This window comes from Sardina pilchardus, chromosome 7, assembly GCF_963854185.1.
Source record: "Sardina pilchardus chromosome 7, fSarPil1.1, whole genome shotgun sequence".
Classification (NCBI taxonomy): domain Eukaryota; kingdom Metazoa; phylum Chordata; class Actinopteri; order Clupeiformes; family Clupeidae; genus Sardina; species Sardina pilchardus.
In genome coordinates this window covers 24,124,278-24,146,599 of record NC_085000.1, presented here as the reverse complement: position 1 = coordinate 24,146,599, position 22,322 = coordinate 24,124,278, and the positions used below count along the sequence as shown (strand labels likewise).

Sequence of the window (22,322 nt, the reverse complement as noted above, 5' to 3'; positions counted from 1 at the left end):
AGTGCTTCAGTTCTTTCCATTTAGCAGAAACTTCTATCCAAATTGATGTACATGCACTACTCACAAACAGTCAGGGATATCTGGCTTTCAGGTGAAATGTAATGTTTCAGTACAGAAATTTACTGAAACATTGAACTGTTGGATATGCACATTCAAAAGTTAGAGGTTACATCAAGTTCACCTGTAAAGGTTACAGTGGATTTTAGGTTTAGGAACCAATCACAGACAGGAAGACGATGACGACGTCTAAGCAACACACCAAATCTTGTATTTTGGTTAAGAACCAAACCAGGTTTTGGTCGAATCTCGTACTTAAGGTTCATTTTTCAAATGCTATTTTGAAGTATTAAAACGCTCTACATTTGTCATCTGGTACAGGCCAACTGATACAACTGGCTAGCCGATAGACATCCATGGCGCCCAATAAACGGCTCTGGGCATTCGTAATCCATGCCTCAAAACACGAGAAAATGAATGTTTGGTTCCTGTGCCCATGTGGTGGCGTTAGCCAGGCTAAACTTTTTGTGAGTAGTGTGTCAATTATATTACAGCGCCTTAGTCCCCAGAGCAACTAGGGTTTAAGAGCCTTGCTCAGGAGCACAAGGATGAAAACCATGAATTGAACCCACAACTTTTCTGGCTACTGCATACTAGCCCAGCTCCTTAGCCACTATGGTACCACCGTCCATTCTCTAGGGTTAGTCTCTGGGTTCTGTATGCAGTATTGAGACAATCAGTTGTAATACTATAGTATAGTATACTATATAGAGTTGCATTATAAAAAATGATTGAAATTATTAATGACACACAACATTTTTTTTATTATTTATTTACTTTATTGACTTGCAAATTACAAATGTTACAGCCAGAAAACCCTTTTACACCAACACACACTGTGACAATCCCTAACGTCCCATTCCAGAAAGATGATCCTAACAACAGCGCAGCCAATGCCATTGCCTGAAGTCACAGAGCAGTGCGTCTTCTTCCCAGACCCATTCTTACAAGTGTGGGAAACCATATGCCATCGTGACATCACTCAAATTAATCTAGCATCGTGCCCGGGGGCTAACGCTTCCTTAAATCCTGTGGTGATCAACAGCTGCCCTCATGCCCATACCCACTGGCATATGGGGGGGGGGGGGGGGGGGTTGCTTAGCTTTTCTGCAGGTGCCTATTTTTACCAGGTGCCACAATTCGTGATGTCATTCTTTGGACGAAGCGGAGGGCACTGCTGGCCGCAGCGGATGCCGGACGTGAGCTGACGGACTGTGCTCGGAGATCACCTGCTGAAGAGGCAGACTGACAGGTGTCAAGTCCGGCCATTCTTGGGGGTCGCGCCTGGGGAAGATTTATCTGTACAGCATCCACCAGACCAGCTCCCAGCTAAAAGAGACAGGAACAACCGGAACAACAGCACTGGACAACTTTTAACGACCAGCTTCTCCCCAGTGATGCTGTACACATAAGCCTACAGTACGTTGGCCCAGTCAGGTTGAAACAGAGAGAGGGACATGACCCCCTTTTCACAGCTTTTACAATGATGGACAACACGGACTGAGTTTTAGCAGAGTCTAGCACTTTTAGATTAGGGTTTGAGACGCGGGCATCTGGGACTGGCCCCCCACGAGCGTGTTTTGAAACCCAATCTGTGGCTGTGACACTAAAGGCACGCTGCCCGCCGCTGCCAGGGCACTACACTGTGCCTGTAGATTACAGTACATGGGGCCGAGTATCAGATTATGCAGGCTCCGCACGGGGCTTGGGATCCGGCCTCAACCGGCTGCAGCCCAGTCAAATCATGTGCCTCACACTTCCCTCCCTCCGTGCGACCGTGAGAACACCGAAAGGGGAATGATTCATTAGACCACTCGCTAGATGCATGATACACTTCCAATGCCAGCATACACATGGGTCTATACATGCCTTTTGAAACCAAAAGAGCGTTAGGACTCATATCAAACATATCGTGAGAAGCTAGAGTATGCAAATCATCAGTTGAAACAACACTTTTCTTGAGGCCCTTTCTATATGGATAGATGTTGACAGATATGAAAACGGTTTAAACATTCCACTGGAGCCACTCCTGAAGAGCGGCAGATTTTGGTCCTATTGGACGACACTGATCACTACGTGACAAAGCTGCAGAACGAGCACTCGTCCCACAGTACAGTGACGATGGGAATAAAATAATCAAAGAATTAAGCGCATTAACATGAAAAAGAGAATGTAAACAAACAATAGTAAATATAAAAAGAATGTGAAAGAACTGTGTGTATGTGTACACACACAGACACACACACACACGTATAGAATAGAACCAAATCATGAATAACATTGGGCAAGCAGGCCATTGAATATTTGCCTTGCATCTCCCAGATGTGTGCAGGTGGGGAGGTTTCACAGGTGGAGGTATGGACAGTGCTTCCACCTAGCGGTGTGCAGCACCTACGCCCTCTATGAGCAAACAGGTGGAGGAGGATGAGGAGGAGGAGGAGGTCTGTGAGGTGATGAGGGGGAAAACACCTTCAGCTGATCAATTGGACTTCTTATCCTGGGAGTCGACACTCGCCTGCGGAACACAAGAAGTTTATATTGAAAAAAAAAACCATGTCACATGGGCGTCTGTTATGTTTTTGCCTCGTGTGGACTTTTCAACTCAAGACACTGCTGCCTAACTTCTAACTTTGGTGATTGAGCTCAATTCAAAATGGCATTGTTCTCTGGTGGGTTTCTGTCTCCGGTCAGCTCTTTAGTGATCAGGAAGCTATGGAGTGCTGTGGTGAAAGCGTAGCACTGCAGTAAACTGAACAATGAAACTAGACACCTACAAGTGTTTGGGGGGGGGATATTAAGTGATCACGTCATACAGTTGGGGCAGTGAAAGGGCATTACATGTAGAACCAGGCACACCGATTTATTTACACTTCAATACAGAAGAGGAGACGTCCAAGCACGCACGCACGCACGCACGCTAGATGCATGATACACTTCCAATGCCAGCATACATATGGGTCTATAAATGGCTTTTGAAACCACAAGGGCGTTTTGACTCATATCAAACATATCGTGAGAAGGTAGAGTATGCAAATCATCAGTTGAAACAACATTTTTCTTGAGGCCCTTTCTATATCGATAGATGTTGACAGATATGAAAACGGTTTAAACATTTCACTGCACTGGAGCCACTCCTGAAGAGCGGCAGATGTTTGGTCCTATTGGACGACACTGATCACTACGTGCCAAAGACGCGGAGGTTGGAGGTTGGAAGTCATTAACTAGTCTTATTCTGGAGGTTGCAGCGAGTTCAAGGAAAACCGGGGGGCCGACGAGAGCCCACGTGAGACGGCGGGCGCTCACCGGGCACACGTGCCCTGCCGCCACCTGTCGACTTCATATCTGCAGCCCTGGGGCCGTGCAGCAATCCCAACACCAAGGTGACGCGCGCGCACACACACAGGCAAGGGATGCAGTTACGGACGCAGACAGCAAAAGCGCGCTCGGTTTACCGAGAACACACGCTACACCATATAGACTTACTCGGTCATCAATCTCCACTGACAAAAGGTCACATAACATGAAGACACATTTGTGGCGAGTACCGCAATAAGACGGGTCATTACTGTCCATCACGGCTGTTTACAATCTCCAAAAAATGAGAGCCGTGTTTGTGATTAGAGAGCAGATAAACAGACATAAAGAGGGCCCAGCTGCTTTTCAGACATAATCTAGTGATGAGCTGCCGGTGAGCTGCCGGTGAGCTGCTGCTGCTGGAGCCATGGGGCTAATACCACAGCGCTCCCTGCTCTGCCCTGCTTTGGGTGCTCTCCTCTCTGCTCATCTGGGGCACCTGATGGTATGCAGGTAGTGCAGTAAGCACCATATTAAGACATGCCGTGAAACATGTTATTTTTACAGCAGTGGATGAGTAATCCTGACTGTACTTGTGTGTGTGTGTATGTGTTGGGGTGTGTGTTTGGGGGGAGGGTTTCACTTATCCGACATCTGTTGGGAAACAGTGAGTCACTCTAGTAATGACTCTTAAACATCTGACCACACCTGACCAGATCCCTCAAGAGGTCATACTGTACACCACCCTTAAGATGCGGAGTGGTAAAACCGCGTGGCATTTTAGAATCCAGAGTGAGTTCAGTTGGTGAACCCAGGGCCATCTTCACCGTGCCCCTTAAACTGATTAGTATGTCATTGCGCAGCGGTCTGCCACGAGAGAATGAATAGAGTAAGCAGGTTTTGTACACGTAAGTAGGTTTAGGATCCTCAAAGTTGCACTCGTTCAAAAAATTCACTTGTCCTAGACCAGTAATGATGCCATATGCAACGTCATAAAGGACAAATAGTTCATCAAGACCTGAAAAATCATCTACACGTTATCTACACATACACTATGTTGCCAAAAGTATAGGGTCACTTGCCTTGACTCACATATGAATTTAAGTGATACCATTCTTAATCCATAGGGTTTAATATGACGTTGGTATATCCACACCAAACTCTGCACCATTGCACAAAACAAGGTCCACAAAGACATGGATGACACAGTCATGTGGGAACAGGAAGTGACCATCCCTAAACTGTTCCTACAAAAGTTGGTGCATGGAATTCCCTTGGTTAATGCTAAAGAATTCAGAGTTCCATTCACTGAAACTAAGGGGCCAAGACCAGTTTGGGGATAGCCCCTTGGTGTGGATGAACTTGACTGGCCTGCACAGAGTCCTGACCTCAACCCAATAGAACACCTTTGGGATGAATTAGAGCAGAGACTGAGAGCCAGTCTCCATCAGTGTGTGACCTCACAAATGCACTTCTGGAAGAATGGTCAAAAATTCCCATGAACACACTCCTAAACCTTGTGGAAAGCCTTTTAAGACTTGAAGCTGTTAGAGCTGCAAAGAGTGGACCAACTTCATATTAAACCCTATGGATTAAGAATGGGATGTCACTTAAGTTCATATGCAATCAAGTAGCCAAAGACTAGAAAAAAGATGTCATTACGGATGGAAAAGTTAATGTTTTTTTGTTGTTCATATCATCAGCAGAGCTTTATTTACAAACTAAAGTCTAGATATCACACACACATCACATCATATTACATTATATATATATATATATATATATTACACACACACACACAAATACATAATCCTTTAGGACCTTGCATTACTGGTCTCTAGGGAAACTGTATTGTTTGACAGTAGAGTGCAACTTCAAGGTTCATAGACCTTTGAGATTCATAAACCTTCCTACGTGGTACGTGCACAACATCACATCAAGATGTCAGGCAATTTCCTCATTCATTTCATCACACAATCCAGGTTCACCCGAAGGCCAGTATGAACTATGAAGGAGGTCAAGACCTGACTCACTAAAGGCATGTATGAAATAAATATTGGATACTAAAGCGCAGTCGTGCATATGTGGCAACGGAGTGTGTTTGTGTGTACATGCCTGTAGCTTTCCATGCTCGTCCAACAGGCGATCGTACTCAATGGTGAGGTTCTCCGATTGCGACTTCATGGCCTTCACATCACGGTCAGCTTTCTGAAGGGCTGCAGACAGACACAAATCAGAGAGAGAGAACATTTCAATCAATATACAGAATGAATAGCAAAGCACTTTCAAGAATAATTATAATTGTGTAGCCTACTGGTCTACAAAAAAGTCCTCATACAATGACAAAGAAGTCTCCCTAAGAAGGAGGACACCAGGAACAGGCCTCGGGACAGAACGCCAGTCCCATGAAGGCCTGAACACCATAGGCTTTTGTGTGGCTCTGCTACTAGACCTGCGGACGGTACCTTCTTTGGTGGTGTCCAGCTCGCCCTTCAGCTTGTTCACCTCCTTCTTGAGGGTCCTGTTCTCCTCCTGCACGCTGGGTCCGCTCTTGGCGCCCGGCTCGGGGATCTCGATCCCGGCCTCCCGAAGTTGCTGTCAAAGGACACAGGGGTGTGTGTGTGTGATTACATGTTGCTGTGGTCTGCAGTCCTTACTGTGTGTGCGTGCACGTGTGTGTGCACACATGCGTGTGTGCGTGTATGTGTATGTGTGTGTGTGCGTGCGTGTAGTATCCGCATATAGTATTTCTTTGTATTCGAGCAGTCAGAGAACTATCAGATTGCTCATCAGTCTCACTGTTCATAAGGATTCTGTTTAACATAACATCTCCCTCATATCTGAATAAGCTGTGCAGCATGAGAGAGAGAGAGAGAGAGAGAGAGAGAGAGAGAGAGAAAGAGAAAGAGAGAGAGACAGAGAGAGAGAGACAGAGAGAGAGAGAGACAGAGAGAGAGAGACAGAGAGAGAGAGACAGAGAGAGAGAGACAGAGAGAGAGAGACAGAGAGAGAGAGAGACAGAGAGAGAGAGAGACAGAGAGAGAGAGACAGAGAGACAGAGAGACAGAGAGATGAGATTGCAGATGTCCCCAGCTTAAGGGCCGTTGGTAAGCAGACGGCCATCTGCTACACCGGTGTGGGCTTTAGGTAAGCCATGAACCACCTCACCTCTGAACTGCACCTCACCGCCTCAAGCAGGATGCTTCTTCTCAGAGTCTGAGTTGCACTTCCCAAAAGGATCACGCATTGTTAAATACTTGACAAGAGAAGAAGATTTAAAACCAAGCACTCGTTTTCTGTCTATTGTGAGGGGCATTTACTTCTCCAGCTTCTATGAAAGCTTGGCAGTAAGGAGTAGGGACTGTTCCCCACTGCCTGTTCACTGCAAGTGGTTCAATTAATTGCAGGGTATTAAAAATACCACACAAGTACACTTTAGGTGCCCTGTGGCATACTACACTGAAAGACGTTATAGTTTGGACGTATAATGTTGTATAAAGGCCCGTATTCAGTCTCGCTCTAAAATGTCAGCGTAACCTGAGTAAAGCTATAAAGGCCATCAGCTATTGTGAAAGCCGCCATGGCAGCAGCAATCTTATTCCCCCATCGTGAATCAAACACATCTTGGGGAGCAATGCCAGAGGCAGCCCTGCTGAAGTACAACTGCACCCATGCCAACACGACTGTGTGGTGTGCCAAAGACAATTTGCTCGGCAGTGCATGGTTTTTCCAAAGCTGTAGCCGCAAACTATCGAAATACGCTCATCGAATATGTCCTTAGCAATAAAATAGGAATATATTAAGAGCTTGGTAGCTACTACTTGGAAAGAGTTCTGTGTTGCTGATATAAGAGCACACAGATTCCACCGGTCGACTGGCAACAACTAGCCTGAACCAGTTTGATGCGGGGAAAATGGAGAAGGTCAGGGAATGACAATTTCAAGCCCTTCCCCCTGACCCCAACAACACACTGACTTCCTGGAGAGGAGAGGGCAGTCTAATTGGTGGAAAAGCTAGGATTAAAAAGGTGAGAGAGTCATGTTTTGGTGCCCGGATGTTCATTAGGGCTTGGCACTTGGAGACGCAGAGCTTTCTAATGAAGGTTCGGTTACATGCAAAACACCGGGGGTTGGTTATGGGATCAACTTCTGAAAAACAAAATACATCTTAAGAAGGTGTACTAGGAAACACAACCGGACTGGGGGGGCGAGGGGAAGAAATGTAGCCTACAAATAAACAGCACATGGACGAGGAATCCTATTTATCTCGTTGAGGTATCAACCAAATCAAAAACACCACGGAAAACACTACTTGCTCAATACATACACTAAAGAAGAATGTAAAAGCAACATTTTCAGTCCCATTTTTCATGGATTATAGTAAAGGATGTGATTACTTCTATACACAAACAAAAGGCTTATTTCTCTCCAGTTTGTTCACAAATGTGTTAAGGTCTATATTGTTGAGTAGTTCATCTTCATCAGCATAATCCATTCACCCAACACATGTGGCATAGCCAAAATGTTTTTTTATCGCAAAAGATACCAAGGTCATTGAGGTCAATCAATACGCTGAATTAAGCTGAAGAGATGTGGCTCTTCGGTTTATTAATCAATCTTGTATTCTGCCCTTTTATTTCCTCGGACCGTCAGGGCTACTGTGGCAGCTTCAAGCCAATTCTCCGAGCCAAACACCGTTATCTTAGCCATAGCAATGTCACTTATTTCTCTTGCAAGGCTGGCAAAAAGCAAGCACTTAAAACAACCTGATAAGGAGGCGCGATGTGCTGTCTGCACCGCCGGTGCAGCGTCAGGACACACAAAAAAACACACACACACACACACACACACTGCACTTACATAAAGAATCTGAGGACGAATTTCTGACGACGTCTGCCTTTGATTGTAAAGTAATCTGACAATATGTTAAGCTCCTACCTGGGGGACATTATTCGCTGGTCTGAGCGAATCCAGAAATAAGTAGTTTTGTAGCTGGAGGTTTAGATGAGAGGAGTTCTCTGTTCAAATCATTTTAAACAGAATAAGGTTAAGGTCCCCCTGAGGGGAGGGGAGAGAGACTTGCTTTTGTATCTGGGTCAGATGGTTTTCTATGTTCCTTGCTGGCAATTTCAACCTGCAATCTAAACTTAGAAAGAAAATAAAAAATCAGCGGCTTTGTTTGAGTTGAAACGTTAAATATGATAGGAATGGTATAGATAGAAAAAAGTGATCCAAAGTGTGAGAGAGTGATTCGTTTGAGACAAACCAAAGATGGCAACTGAGATGAAAATTATTGGACTGGACAACATAGCCGTTGTCAATTATCCGTGCTCTCGGAGGCTCGGTTTTCAGGTCCAAGTACCCGAGAATTGAATTTAGATATTCGCTTTTCATCGATTCTAAACCATGGCTGCATGCAAGATTCTATTTGATGGCTTCACCACTGATAGAGTGGTGCTAAATCTGTCATTATTCTCTGGGACACCAGGGCAAATGTCCTTCATAGCAAACGACCTTCATGGTCTGATAAGGGAATAACACACACCCTGATAAAGGAATTATATGGACAATGAGAAGCTATGCACTATACTAAAGGCCATGCTTAAATTGCATGCACTGCAGTTAAGGCCAGGTTAAATGTTGCCCATCAAGTCAACCCCAACCCAGGATTGAATGGCAGAGGCCGCAACGAGTCTGTGGCAATAGGGGTGAAACCACTGGGGCAAAGCGTCCAGCAGCACACCTGTGACGGGATCGCTGCCAAAGACACATTCTGTGCATTTTTGATAGGGATTGCTTTACAGGCGGGTGACTCGTGGAAATATTTCATTGGCAGACTCCAGGGGGGTGTTCCAGAAAGGAGGTTTACAAAACTCCCCCGTCTAATCCTGAAGGATGATTGAGCCCGAGATGGGAAACTGAGATTTTGGTTCCAATACAGCTGGTCTGAGTTAGTTCAATCAACACAAAGTGAGTTCAACACAACAGTGAGTTCAGCGCGTGTCCAATGACTATAAAAAGTCATCATCAATGGGGCTCAGAAATGAAGTCACCATGGCAACTAGTGGAAAAAAGACCCAACTATCCCCATTTCCTACGTCACTACAGTTAAGAAGTTATGCCGATGAGTACAGTGTGCACAATTTTTTATTTTTTTTTTTTTTAAGAAAATGGGCCCCAGCTGTGGCGCAACTGGCTGGAGCCCCTGCACTGCACGCCGGCGACCCGGGTTCGATTCCCGTCCCATGGTCCTTTCCGAATCCCACCCCAACTCTCTCTTCCCACTCACTTCCTGTCTCTCTGTACTTTCTGTAGTTTCAGACTTCTACTTTCTCTACTTCTTGTCTAGTGTCTACTAAAAAAGAAAATGAACCACAAATTGCATTTGAGTGAAACCATCATGTCATGAGGTAGGAGGTATGGAGAAATACTGGGTTTAAGTTAAGTTTCTTACAGCAACGGAAATCCCAGAGCTTCCCCTCAATTCAGGGTTAACAAACTCTGAAATACCCTCTGATGGGAAACTGTAGAAGGACTTGGTAAGAATACAGCATCCACACAGATGCTAAACCACTGCAATAGTACAAAGTCCAGGCAGGTAGAATGGATACAACCAGAGACCAAATTAGTCATGGGCATAGAAAGTACTTTTAGTTGAAGTACAACTTGTGCTGTACAGAAGTACAAAAACAACATGGCCAATGACTGTGGCAACTAGATAAATTAACTTGCTGCTGTAAAACCATTTTGTTCTAGAAATATCCAAATGATCATGACAGACTGAGTGCATTCATTTACTCAAAGTTGGCATTTACAATACAAATTCAGTTTGGGATAAACAACTGATACTTAACACTGTTTATGCAATCAATAATACATTTGTGAACGACTAAATTGACAATGGCATGTGATGTTTAGTCGGAGTCATACTGATGCCGATTTCCTGATCCTTTCAGCTCCAGCTTGACCGACAGCAGACAGGGGATTCATCTTCCTCAAGATCAATAGCAGTGCTAGCAGGACAGCGTTTGGGCTGACGCAGTGACAGGGGTCGCAGTGACGGACCGCACGGCATGGGATTTTTTTCCTCTCGCGGAAAGACAAAGTTATTCAAAAGGTGAGGAACGGGGTTGATTAGAGCGGCGCGGTCCCACGCGCAGTCCGCGTGCACCCCATGACAGCCTATCAGCACCACCAGGGGCCTCCGTCACACAAACAAGTCGTCGGAAAGGGCAGGTCAGCTCAACCAGACCAAGGCTGACCACATACGACTCTCGAAAAAGACCACACATATCAGTTTCTCTCCTCAGCTGTAAATTCTTTCACTTCTCCCTCCCGCCCGCCCGCTCGCCCGACCCACCCCCTCTCTCTACCCCTACTGGTTCAGAGAACTGCCTTCTACCTCGACGGAACTGAAATCAGATTTCGCAGGGCCCTTTCTGTTTGCGAGACAGCGAGCGCTGCCGTTGCCCTTTGGTTTATGGCTGCTGCTGTGCATTGCACCGGCCACGGTGCACATGAGTAATTGTGGCATGCGGGCGCCCCACGTGGGGACTGGCGACGACCTTCTGGGCCAGGACGCAATCTAGGAGATCAATGTTCTCAGTTATGAATGCGTGGGGCGGATGGGGTGGGGGGTGGAGCGGATGGGGTGGGGTGGGTGGTCGAGGGCAAGAGTAGTGCACAGCATGCGAGCTGGGCAGAACAGTATGGTCTTCAACAATCAAATCAATGACAGCTGTTCGGTGCTTTTAGTAATAATATAGTCACGTGTAGCGTCCATATAGAATTTATGTCCCCGGTTACGTCACAATAGCGTTGGATCTGTTGGAGGTTGAAGCGAGGCCAATCAGAAACCGGTTTTCACCTGACTCAACTCAGCACTGAGCAGCTAGCAGCTCACATGCCTATAGTTGTGCATTTTAAGTAATCTTGGGACCCTCTAGCGCAATTACTTTGATGATAAGGTACAGCTTCAATTTATAGAAGGGTGGTGCGCCCACTTTTCAATAAATGGAAGCAATTCAACTGAATCCCCATATGTAGCCTACTTTATATTCATATACAGTATGTACAATATACACTTTCTGATGAGTTTGTTTTTTTTCTGTATTTTGTCGCTTTTGAGAAAGTACAAATTCTGCGTTTGTTTCATCATTGCAACAACGCCAACAGATCAAAACCTAGAGCACAAACCCAACCGTGAAGAGGGTGAAAGCATTACATCAGGAGCAAGAAGACTTAATCTGCCTGAATAGATTGGATTAGGACAGACCTCCTGCATACAAGCGTGATCATTGATAGTACATGAGAGCCCATGGTTCATTCTACCCAGAAAGCAGTCTGAAAGGCTTTAAAAGGACATTCAGTTCCACTGAATATCTAAGAACATACTTTGCTGTGTGGCTCTCAAAACTCAGGTTGACTATGATCCATCACAACTAAGTGGTTTTTGTAAGTTATGGTTTGTATATTGTGGTATTTGTTTATTTTTATTAGGCTTTTGATCATTGATATTGCATTGACATTATTGTTTATTATTGCCATTTTCCTTAATGTAGCCTTAGCAACATTTTTAACTATTGCATTGTTTATATTCTTGTTTATTTCTAACGCTTATAATCATAGGCATATCACTAAATATTGAGGCATATGCAGCAATTCTGCACATGAAGACCTCATGATCATCATATAAAGATTCTAAATAAGAAGGCTAGAAATTGGACGAATACTAATATTGATAAAGTAGCCTACATTATCTTTCAAGACATGTCTGAGTCGCAAGTCCAATTTTGAACTGTAAATATGTTCACAAAGCAGATGTATAAACTTTGTGCAAACATCAACAATGCATAGAATACACCTCTTTAAAAAGCAGCCAAAATTTCCCCTCAGCATTTGCACTCTAATCAGCACACATTCATACATTCCTAGTGTGCAACATCGCCCCCCAGCAATTCAGATGGGCATAGCATCCTGCAGAGTGCACCGAACCCACAAGTTGGAGAAGGTCTGGCCAACACCCCCCACACAGAGGTATAATACACCTGCCAAATTTATGCTGAACTGTGCTGTTCTCATTAACGCATGGGTTCTTCATTCAAACGAGCCGCTAGACTACAGAGTGTGCTTTCTTCAATGTCTCCACGCTCCCTCCAACCGCTTGCTGTACTTGTTGTTCCGTGACCCCCCTTGTCATCTCTCTCCCTGCCTTCATTTGTGCTGACCTCAGGAACGTTCCTGTTCTTCTCATACAGCCTGTGTTCTAATGCACACTGCGTGCAAAAACCGCTGCGTTCCGGATCAGTGTGTATACGTGCGTGCGTGCCTGCGTGTGTGTGTGTGTGTGTGTGTGTGTGGTCACATTGGAGGCCGTGTCGAGCGTTACGCTACGCCGTGTTAGACTCACGTCCTGCAGCTTCTCGTTCTCCTCCATGTACCTCTTGGCCGCGTCGTTGGCTCCCTCGGCCTGCTTCTTGAAGGCCTCGTTGGAGGCCATGAGCGTGGCCTGCTGGGACAGCAGGGTGGCCAGGCGCCTCAGGATCCTAAACAGCACCAGGGGAAAGCAGATAAGTCTCAGGGACAGTCTAAATATCAATGACACTAGACAAATACAGACAAACAGCACGTAACCTCATAAAAGGGAACAATTTAGTAGAACATAGCAGGATATAGGAGGCTTTATAATTAAAGGCTAGCAAAGAAGCGAGGGCTAAACAGGGGACAGATATGATGGAGAACCAGGTGCACACTAATGTGAGTCACAATGTCTGTGTGTGTGTGTGTGTGTGTGTGTGTGTGTGTGTGTGTGTGTGTGTGTGTGTGTGTGTGTGTGTGTGTGTGTACACATGTAAGGGTGTGAGACTGTTAAGGCCAGTTCAAACACAAGATCCGCGACGAGACGAGCTGCAACATTCTAAAAACCAGCAACGTTCTAAAACTTCTTGAACTGGCCTTAAGTGTGTATGCAAATGGTATTGTGTATGTGTGTGATTGTGACACGTGTCCGATGTTTGACAAGGCCTCAATATGCAAAAGTCCAGATGTGTGAAGACAGATGTATCGTTATGCAAGACACTGTAAAAGTAAAGATGCGAGTACCAGAGTACTGGTATGAGCGTTATATCTACACAAAACAAAATAAAAATAATCATCTTAAAGCATAACCTTCCAGTGGCTAAACCGGCAGAGATAGGTTCCCTTCAGCCACTGTGTACACGGCCCCAGTATGGGTACTAAGCACGTCATTTTATGCTTCAGACACAAGCATGTGGTACATGAATAAATGTAAGTGTAATCTTTCCACTCATTATGGCTCTGTATCAAGAGCAGCACGCTGCGTGATGAAACCCAAGAACATGACCTTGGGTGAGCATATGGAGGCCCATATGCTGACAGAGCACCACTTCATTTCCACAGGGATCAAAATGAAGAAACTCATGGAGCGCGCATGCACACACACACACACACACAGGCACACGCGCACACACACACGCGCATGCACACACACACACACACTCAGCAGAGACAGAGCTGACATGTAAACAGTAAGTCGCTCTAGTGTTGCTGTAGCTGAACATGTACAGTATGGTACACACGGCACCATAGGCAAGCATAGGTGATTCACTTATGGCCTTTGTGCGCTGGACGATACCTAGAAGCGTCCCCTGCTGCTGCTGCATGGACATCACGGACGTATTCAGCCACTTCTTCTATTTTTACAATCCTGGAGTCACGTCAAGCTGTTACTGAATCTTCACTGGCAGAGGAGCGCCCTCCATGGAGAATGTTTTTATACTGATCGATGAAATAACATCTCCGCCACCATTAAACCCTGGACTCGAGCACTGCTGGGGATTTGATTACAGAGGATGATTCAAAGAGGCCCGTGGTTCTAAGAAATCAAAAACGTAGTTCACTTAAGGATAAGGCCATCAAGGGACTTGCTCTAGCGTACAAATAATTTTTCACACGGGTAAACAAATGCTCTTGATCAAATGTTAACCTCAGCTAAAAGTTAACCTATTTTTATAGTTGCTAGGCTCAAAATGTACAACATTGCTTGTGATTTCCCATCGCCGTGTTGGAACAACAGCGCACTACTTTAGTTTGCCATTTCGCTTCTATCATTTACCGCGATGTTCCATTGAATGGGAACGAAAACCCGGCGAGCACTTCCCCATATGCATCAGAACATCTCACACTAATGCGCCACTACAAGACTGCCTTCACAGGCGACGTCTCTTCCGGCACGATCCATCGCCACTGACGTCACCACCACACTGCCTCATTATTTACACCCCAGAAACACTTACATACTATATGCACATATCCACACTCCGCAGATCCCAGATCAGTCTGAGCTGCCGTTTAGGACCCAGCGGGTCACATCCATGTTGTGAAACCGCTAAAGGAATCCCGACAGCTGACAGGCTTCCTTACTGTAAGAATGCACATGAGATATATGTAGCAGGAAAAGCCATATATCTGCTGTGAAGCCATCATCACAATAATACACGCTGGTGGACCAGCACTGCCACTCTCGTATTACAGGAGGGTTTGAAAGGGGGGGAAACCCACACATACACAAACTGCACCCACCCAACTCAACCGATACATTCCTATACGTTTAGCCTTGCGACTGATGGCGGCCACTTTGTTATATAACACGCTGTCCACGCATGCCAGGTCTTGCCAGCGCGCCATCAGTCACCCAGCAGCATGTGACGGAGGTTAGTCATGCCAGTAGCATGCGTGTGTGGGTCAAAACAGGCCCGGGCCACTCCACTCCACGCATGGCCAAGAGGGCCGTCGTCGTGCAACTGGAGCCTCTCGGCTGTGCTGTTCCAAAAGGCATGACATCCACTCGGCGCGGCGGGGGCTAAATATAACGCTCGTCACCAGTTGCCTGATCACATGCTCTGCAACGACGACGGGCCGCAGCTGTCCAGAGACCGCTATGGGCCGAACAGCCAAACCTGGCAAGGGGAGCCGAGTAGTAGCGCACATAAATGTAGTAGACCCCAGGCTCACAGGGGGGCTATTAATAGGGCACCATTGAGAGGAATATGACTGGTGGTGCCCTGTATGGAAGAGCTATGCAGACAAGGGCCGCATGAATGAGGGGATGGGAGAGCTAGCGGCCGGCAGAGCGATGGCAACCAACGCCCAATCAATTGGCCGGCCCGGGGCTTTGCACCTCTGATGAGATTTGTGAATGGAAAATACCGCTAGTCGCCGTTTAACAGTCAGCATTCCTTCCACTGCTACTGTCCCGAGAGAGAGAGAGAACAAGAGAAAAAACAGGAGGAGAACAAGAGAAGCTGAGACAGAGAGATAGGAAGACAAATGGACAGAGAGAGAAGAGAAAGAGAAGAGAGAGAGAGAGAAAGAAAGAGAAAAAAAAACAGAGATCCTCCTCTTGAGGTCCCAAACATACAGTGTGCTTTGATCTATTTATGGTGAAGTAACTAGGGCAGAATTGTCTGATGTAGGAACTCATCAATAGTCCGACTGCCACAGCTTTTGTTTTACGACTCTATTGCTATGTGTGTGCAAACACCTAGACACACTGGGGATTGTATTTGTCTTGCAGAGGTCAATGACTTAACACAGAGGAATCAATACAATGCCAGCGACACATTTTCTCACATCGCAGCATCAATTTCCAATCAACTTCCTGTCATCATCATCCCAACCTGTACCATGACAGGACAGAATGAGTTCTGTCGCTATACTTGAATTATATCTAACTATATCTTGAATTTCCCCTTGGATCTATCTATCTATCCATCTACTGATATATACAAAATTCATTCATTTCACAGTCTCACAAAAATAAACGGTCAGTTAAGTGTTTGCAGGTGTGGAAAGCTCTTTGTATAGCCAAGTGTAACCAACATTTAATCATCCGAATGACTATACAGTACCCTCCAGAATTATTGGCACCCTTGGTAAAAGTTGACTAAAAGTAGGTATAAAAAATAATCTTTAGGTGATTTATTGTACTCCCACAATGAAAACAATGAGGAAAAATATATCCTGCAAGACAAGCAAATTTATTCTGAGAAAAAGGAAAATCTCATAAAGAAATAAATATTTTTAACAAAAACAGCTTGCTCACAATTATTGGCACCCCTGAAACATATTATGTACAACATTTAACAGGAACATTTTCCTATGTAAATGCAACGTTTTAAAGTAAATCAGAGTGTCTGTGAACTTTCAGAAGTAGTTCATGACGTTCTTTTTCACTATGGTATGAAAATGAAGTCACTCAGAGGCTAAATCCTCTAGTCATTTTTCAACATTGGAGAGACAAGAGAATACACTAAATTGAAACAAAAAGAAATTGTGTTGACATTTGTAAGTAGGAGAATGTCTATGGAAACTAGGTATTTTTTTGAAAATGCCTATATTTCCAGTTAAAATGATGACTAAAAGGTTCTAATCATCTGGAAATGTGGCAAACATGCTTGGACAAAGACCCATGGCTATTTTGCTCCCACGCACAGTATGGAGGATGGTATGATAGGCAAAAATAATCCATAAGAACCACTGTTGAGAGTTACAGACAAAGCTATCATCTTGGGGTCACCAAGTCCCCCCCAAAAATCTTCAAAAGTGACCTCACTGCTAATAGATTATTTAGACAGCATGTCAGGTTAAAGCCAGTAGAGTCATTTAATGAACAATGTAAATGGCAGGAGTTACTGAATGGTACCATGACATGTCTGGGAGTGTGGTCTATTGTCAGATGAAAATAAAATTATGCTCTTTTGCTAAAAACACTTAAGGTGTCTTTGGCGTACATAGAAGAATGACTATACTAAAAAGAACCCCATGCCTAATCAGAATTATGGTGGAGGGGCTGTGCTATTGTGGGGCTGTTTTAATTCCCAAAGGCCTTGGGAACCTAATTAAGGTGCATGGCATCATGAACACCAAGAAAAACCTGAACATTTTCAAAGGATATCAAACAATCTCTGCCAAGGCCCTAAAAGTTGGTCATGATTGGATCATTCATCAGGTCAATGAACCAAAACAAATGCACAGATCAAAACAAATATGGTTTACTGAACACAAAATCAAGCTTCAGACATTGCCATAGCAGTCCCCTGATCTAAACCCCATAGAAAAACAATGGGATGAGTCAACGAGAAGAATGCACAAGTGTGGACCTAGCAATCTGGATGATCTGGGGAGGTTTTGTAAAGATGAATGGTCTTAAATCCCTTACTTTGTATTCTCAATCTTTATGGGGTGTCAGAGAAGAATATTACATGCTGTTTTATTGACAAAGGGAGGTTTAAGAAGGTATTACAAGTAGGGGTGCCAATAATTGTGAGTGACGTGTTTTTATTAAAAACATTTATTTCTTTATGAGATTTTCCTTTTTCTCAGAATAAATTTGCTTCCCTTGCAGGGTGTATTTTTCCTCATTGTTTTCATTGTTTGAGTACAATAAGTCACCTAAAGATTATTTTTTAGACCTATTTTTAGTCAACTTTTACCAAGGGTGCCAATAATTCTGGAGGGTACTGTATATGGGTGTGTTCATTCAGAATAGGAGCGGACTAGGAAATGATTGGATCAGGAATCCAATTGAGGTGTTTACATGACAAAATGTATTGTGATTGAGCCGTTACTCTGTTTCAAATCGGAATAGAAGTGTCCATGTAAACGTGGCTAGAGCCATTCATGTCCACTATGTGAACCAATTGAGTTGCATATCTAGTGTATGTTCCTGTCCCGACTGCATTTCAACACAACCAGAATAGATCCAGTACGACTCAACACTGACTGACTGACAGACTGATTGCTCCGGTCCCCATCAAAATTTCCAGTTCAACAACTGCCAGACAGTGAGGCAGAGACCACGAGAGTGGTTAGTCACTGGCATTAGTCATGGCTAATTCTTGAATTTTACTTCTTCACAAATATTACATAACATGAAAATGGGGTCAAACTCGAGGGTTTCAAGGGCTGATTCACAGACATGGCCTGATGCAAGGAAGCACGTCATGTTTTGCCGTGGGATCCAGGGCGGCGTTGCATTCCATATGGCCGCACTGCCGAGCACACAGAGTGACCCCAGTCCCCAGGGCCATGACCTCTTACATCACACACACACACCACCGAGCCTCACTGCCCATTATAGAACAGCTCAGAGGAGAGAATGGCTTGTGTGCGTGTGTGTCTGTCTGTGTCTTTGTGTCTAGTGTGTTGCATCTCATCTGCATTGCATGAGTCTCATGTCTCACTCTGTGCTTTATTGCACTAAGTACACTTTAGTACAGACTAAGTAAGACTAAAAACTGACAGCTGCAACAATAGACTAGAAAGCCGATATGCAAAAAAATGTAAATTATTAAGGGAGGCGGGCCATTTTTCCATTTGATAAGAAGTCTGCATTGAAACATGACACTTCAGAATATGACACCTGTACTAGTGGAGTTTCTTGTTTTGAGGGGACTGATGAAGATGTTGGTGGTGAGCATGATGGGGATTACTGAGTATATGGAAAGCAGGGGTAAGAAGAAACGAAGTGCGGAGAGAGATGCTGAGCACTAGACTCCATCATCTTCAACAGCAGGAGGAGGAGGAGGAGGAGGAGGAGGAGGAGAAGGAGGAGGAGAGCAGAATCCAGTGACTGATGGTGCTTACAGGAGAAGGGAACAATGAGAGGGGGACTGCAAGACTCAGCATTCTGTTAAAAAATGATAACAGCTTCACAGTTTCAGAGCGAGAGACATGGAGCAAAGGAGATTTGTTCAATACTGACGTTGACACAAATTTCTCTTTTCCTGATGGTTTTTGTTTTGTGGTGATATACATTGTATATACTGTACATTGTATATATATATATATATATATATATATATATTAGTATAGTGCTTTAGTAACTTTAGTCACACTCATAAAGTGAGTGAGTGAGTGAGAGAGAGAGTGTAAGTGAGTGAGTGAGTGAGTGAGTGAGTGAGTGTATATGAGAGAGAGAAAGGGTGAGACAGAGATGACATTTCCAATGGCAAATGAGAGTGGAGGAAGAGGCCACTCACAGGCAGAGGAGCAGAGCGAAGCCTGCGATGTACTCGTTCCTCTGGGCCCTGAACAGCTTCATGTGGATGTGCTCCACGGCCACCGGGTTGTTGGACAGGTCAACGGTGTCTTTCACACTGTACTTACGCACCTCTCGGAAGGCATCTACACACAGAAAAAGAAACAATCAAACACACACACACACACACACACACACATATGAGGAAATCTGGTGTAGGACACTTGGGCTTTATTTATTTCACTAACGTGAGAGAGCACATAAACATCAACATAATGAGCAGTAAGGTCTCAGAGACACACACTCACCAATGAGAAGAAAGACCAGGATGGCAATGGCCACCATGAAGGCTGTGTTGCCATAATATGTCACCGTTTGAACAAAACGGGATTTAAAGAACTTGTTCCACCTGAGAAAAAAAAAATGTGATCGTATGGCCAAATGTTAGTTCATGTAGACAAAAATGAATGTTCAAAGGGTGGTCTGAGAGTTATTGCTACACTCACGACCCAAGGGAGCAAAACATGTTTACTGTTCTGTATTAATTACTGAAAAGGAAAAAAAACACTAGGTTGCTTAATGAGTCAACACCAACATCAGCAGTGAGCTTGTTTACACTTCTGGGAACTGATGTTTTAGTTTTAGATATCCTAGCAACCTTTAAATCAGTTGAGTGGTCATGAGAGTCTTTCCAGCGGTAAATAAATTACAGCTTCTCTATTCCTGTTGCCACTACATGCAAAGAGTGGGTAGATGGATCCAATTAGATTAGCCAGGCACATCCTCCTGAGTGCCTTGTTTGTGAGTTTTTCCGGGGGATTCTGAACTAAGAGGTGATGTAACATTTGACCCAGTACATACTAAACTGTTTTTAGGTTTTCATTGAGATGCCAGTGATGTGCAACAACATTTCTATTGCCACACTGACTGACTGAACTGGACACCGTAAACAAACCAAAGTACTTGATTAGCGCAATCAGTGCTTGGGTTATCAAGAACTGGAAGAGAGGTGCCCTGTGTGCTTCTACAAGTCTCTAGGAGTAGCGCGGAGAAACACATCAGATTAGGCATAACTGTCCAAAACAGGACTCGGCCAATTAACTCTACGGAGTCATGAGGACTCGAAAAGATCAATGATTGCTACTGGGCATGAGTTTAAGGGTTGTGGAATCTTGCCATCTGACTCGATTTCAACACACACGCCACACCTCTTCCCGAGCTCCCATGGACAAATGTTCCCCTTTTAAGAGAGGGTTTCCAACTGTGGATAGAGGCCAACCTTTTGGGGGAGATGAAGGGTACACACAACAGCAGCACAGCAAACACCTCCGCATACAGGAATGTCGCCACGGCCGTCCACTGCAAACTCATGGCTGCCGGCGGAGATTCTGAGGAGGCAACAGATAAACATCATGAGTCTATATGTCAGCTAAAGAAGTTACAGTAAACCCCACTGTACATTTCACTATTTTACATTATATCCATAATAACAAGGGGAGAGCGAGGCACTTATAATACACCATATAGCTTAAGAAATGTGAACTGGTCCCGTCGGTAAATTCGAAGCCATGAGAGGCTGTTATACTGTTGTCAAACAATGCTATTTTGAACAGTGTTGTGGACAGTTCACACGGATGTCACATATCCCGTGCGATGGTGTGAAATATTGTTTAGCTGCTGAGGGCATAAACGCCCAAGCCGCGTCAGAGCTGTAGCGAGCAGAAGAGCAACAGCACCATCTCTTGTCATCATAGACACGATAGCACTTCAACTAACCTGACAGAGAGCTTGTTGAGTTGCATACCTAAACTAAGCCCTAACTAACCTGGTTAGGAGCTTGCCGAGTTGCATCAACTATGCCTCGGGTCAAACATCAGATTTTTTCGTCATCAGATGTGCATTCATTAGGCCTACACTATATGGTTAAACCAAGTGAGCCTACTGTAAATAACTCTTATTGAGAATTTGTCAAACAAACAGCCTACAGGCCATCATTGCAACTGGCGCGTCACGAGAATGTTATCTGGCAACTCACAGATTATGCTACGGTGTCAACATTACATTTAAGTGCTGCGCTGACCATTATAAATCCTAAATAAATCTCAACTCTAATCTACCTCAGTTACAATAGTTTACCTCACTGGTCTACAATATGGACTCGCCTACACCAGAGGCTAACGTCATATGGTTGGCCTGGAGTTAGTTAATATTAGCTGGATTTCACAAGGTGCACACCCACTGAAAATAGTTGTTTTATACTCGTAATACTTCCAACATATAGTATCTAAAATCACTTAAGTATCAACAACTTACAAGAACCCGAAGAGAGAAAGAAGCGCAGATGCCGACTTCTGCTCCAAATGAGAATTTGTGTTCTCTATATTTCACAAGAAAGCTATTATACTTCCGGTATATGAACGACCGTCAATAAGCCACGATAATTCTTCCGGTTACGTATTACTTGAAGTTCTTCACAATAAGAGTCTGAGCGTATCAATGATTGCAGTTATGATTAACATAGTGGCTTTGGAGAGTGTCCGTTGAATATATGAGCAGCGTACACCATCTCTACATAAAATATAATTTACAAAGTCATTGCAGCATATTTGCATACCATGGGTAAATAAAAAAGGAGAGCACGTGTTTGCCTAGCCTTAGGGCTTTTATAATGAAATTTCAAGGAGCAGATCATTTCACAAGCACTTCAAACATAACGCCACCTCATCCAACATGAAGGCCTGATACAGTGATGACGTTGGCCTACTGGTGTGCAACAAAGCCCCTGGATAGGGGCAACTTTGAAGGTGCTTGTAGAGCTCTTACCTGGTAACATAACTAGGCTACAGGGGGAAAGATTGTTTAGATATTAGTGGTTTAGTACATTATTCTGCTTAAACTGGCAAACTCGTTTT

General features: G+C 44.4%; 1 protein-coding gene across 1 annotated transcript; it reads right to left on the bottom strand.

The window, feature by feature from the left end:
* Positions 1 to 813: 813 nt before the first annotated feature.
* On the bottom strand, positions 814 to 21,858 carry bcap31 (B cell receptor associated protein 31). Its single transcript, XM_062541420.1, has 8 exons — positions 21,724 to 21,858; positions 20,690 to 20,798; positions 19,719 to 19,819; positions 19,412 to 19,556; positions 12,760 to 12,895; positions 5,817 to 5,946; positions 5,467 to 5,567; positions 814 to 2,572 (listed from the first exon to the last, which is right to left on the bottom strand). The coding sequence occupies exons 2-8, from the start codon at positions 20,779 to 20,781 to the stop codon at positions 2,537 to 2,539; spliced, it is 741 nt and encodes a 246-aa protein (XP_062397404.1). The 5' UTR covers positions 20,782 to 20,798; positions 21,724 to 21,858; the 3' UTR covers positions 814 to 2,536.
* Positions 21,859 to 22,322: the final 464 nt, after the last annotated feature.

Bases quoted from the DNA above. Each gene is read 5' to 3' on its own strand.
- bcap31 (XM_062541420.1), bottom strand. From the start codon at position 20,781: ATGAGTTTGCAGTGGACGGCCGTGGCGACATTCCTGTATGCGGAGGTG. The intron at 19,820-20,689 runs GTTGGCCTCTAT...TTTTTTTCTCAG, and splicing joins CCCTTCATCTCCCCCAAAAG to GTGGAACAAGTTCTTTAAAT. The intron at 2,573-5,466 runs GCATGTACACAC...TGTGTTCCGCAG, and splicing joins ACGAGCATGGAAAGCTACAG to GCGAGTGTCGACTCCCAGGA.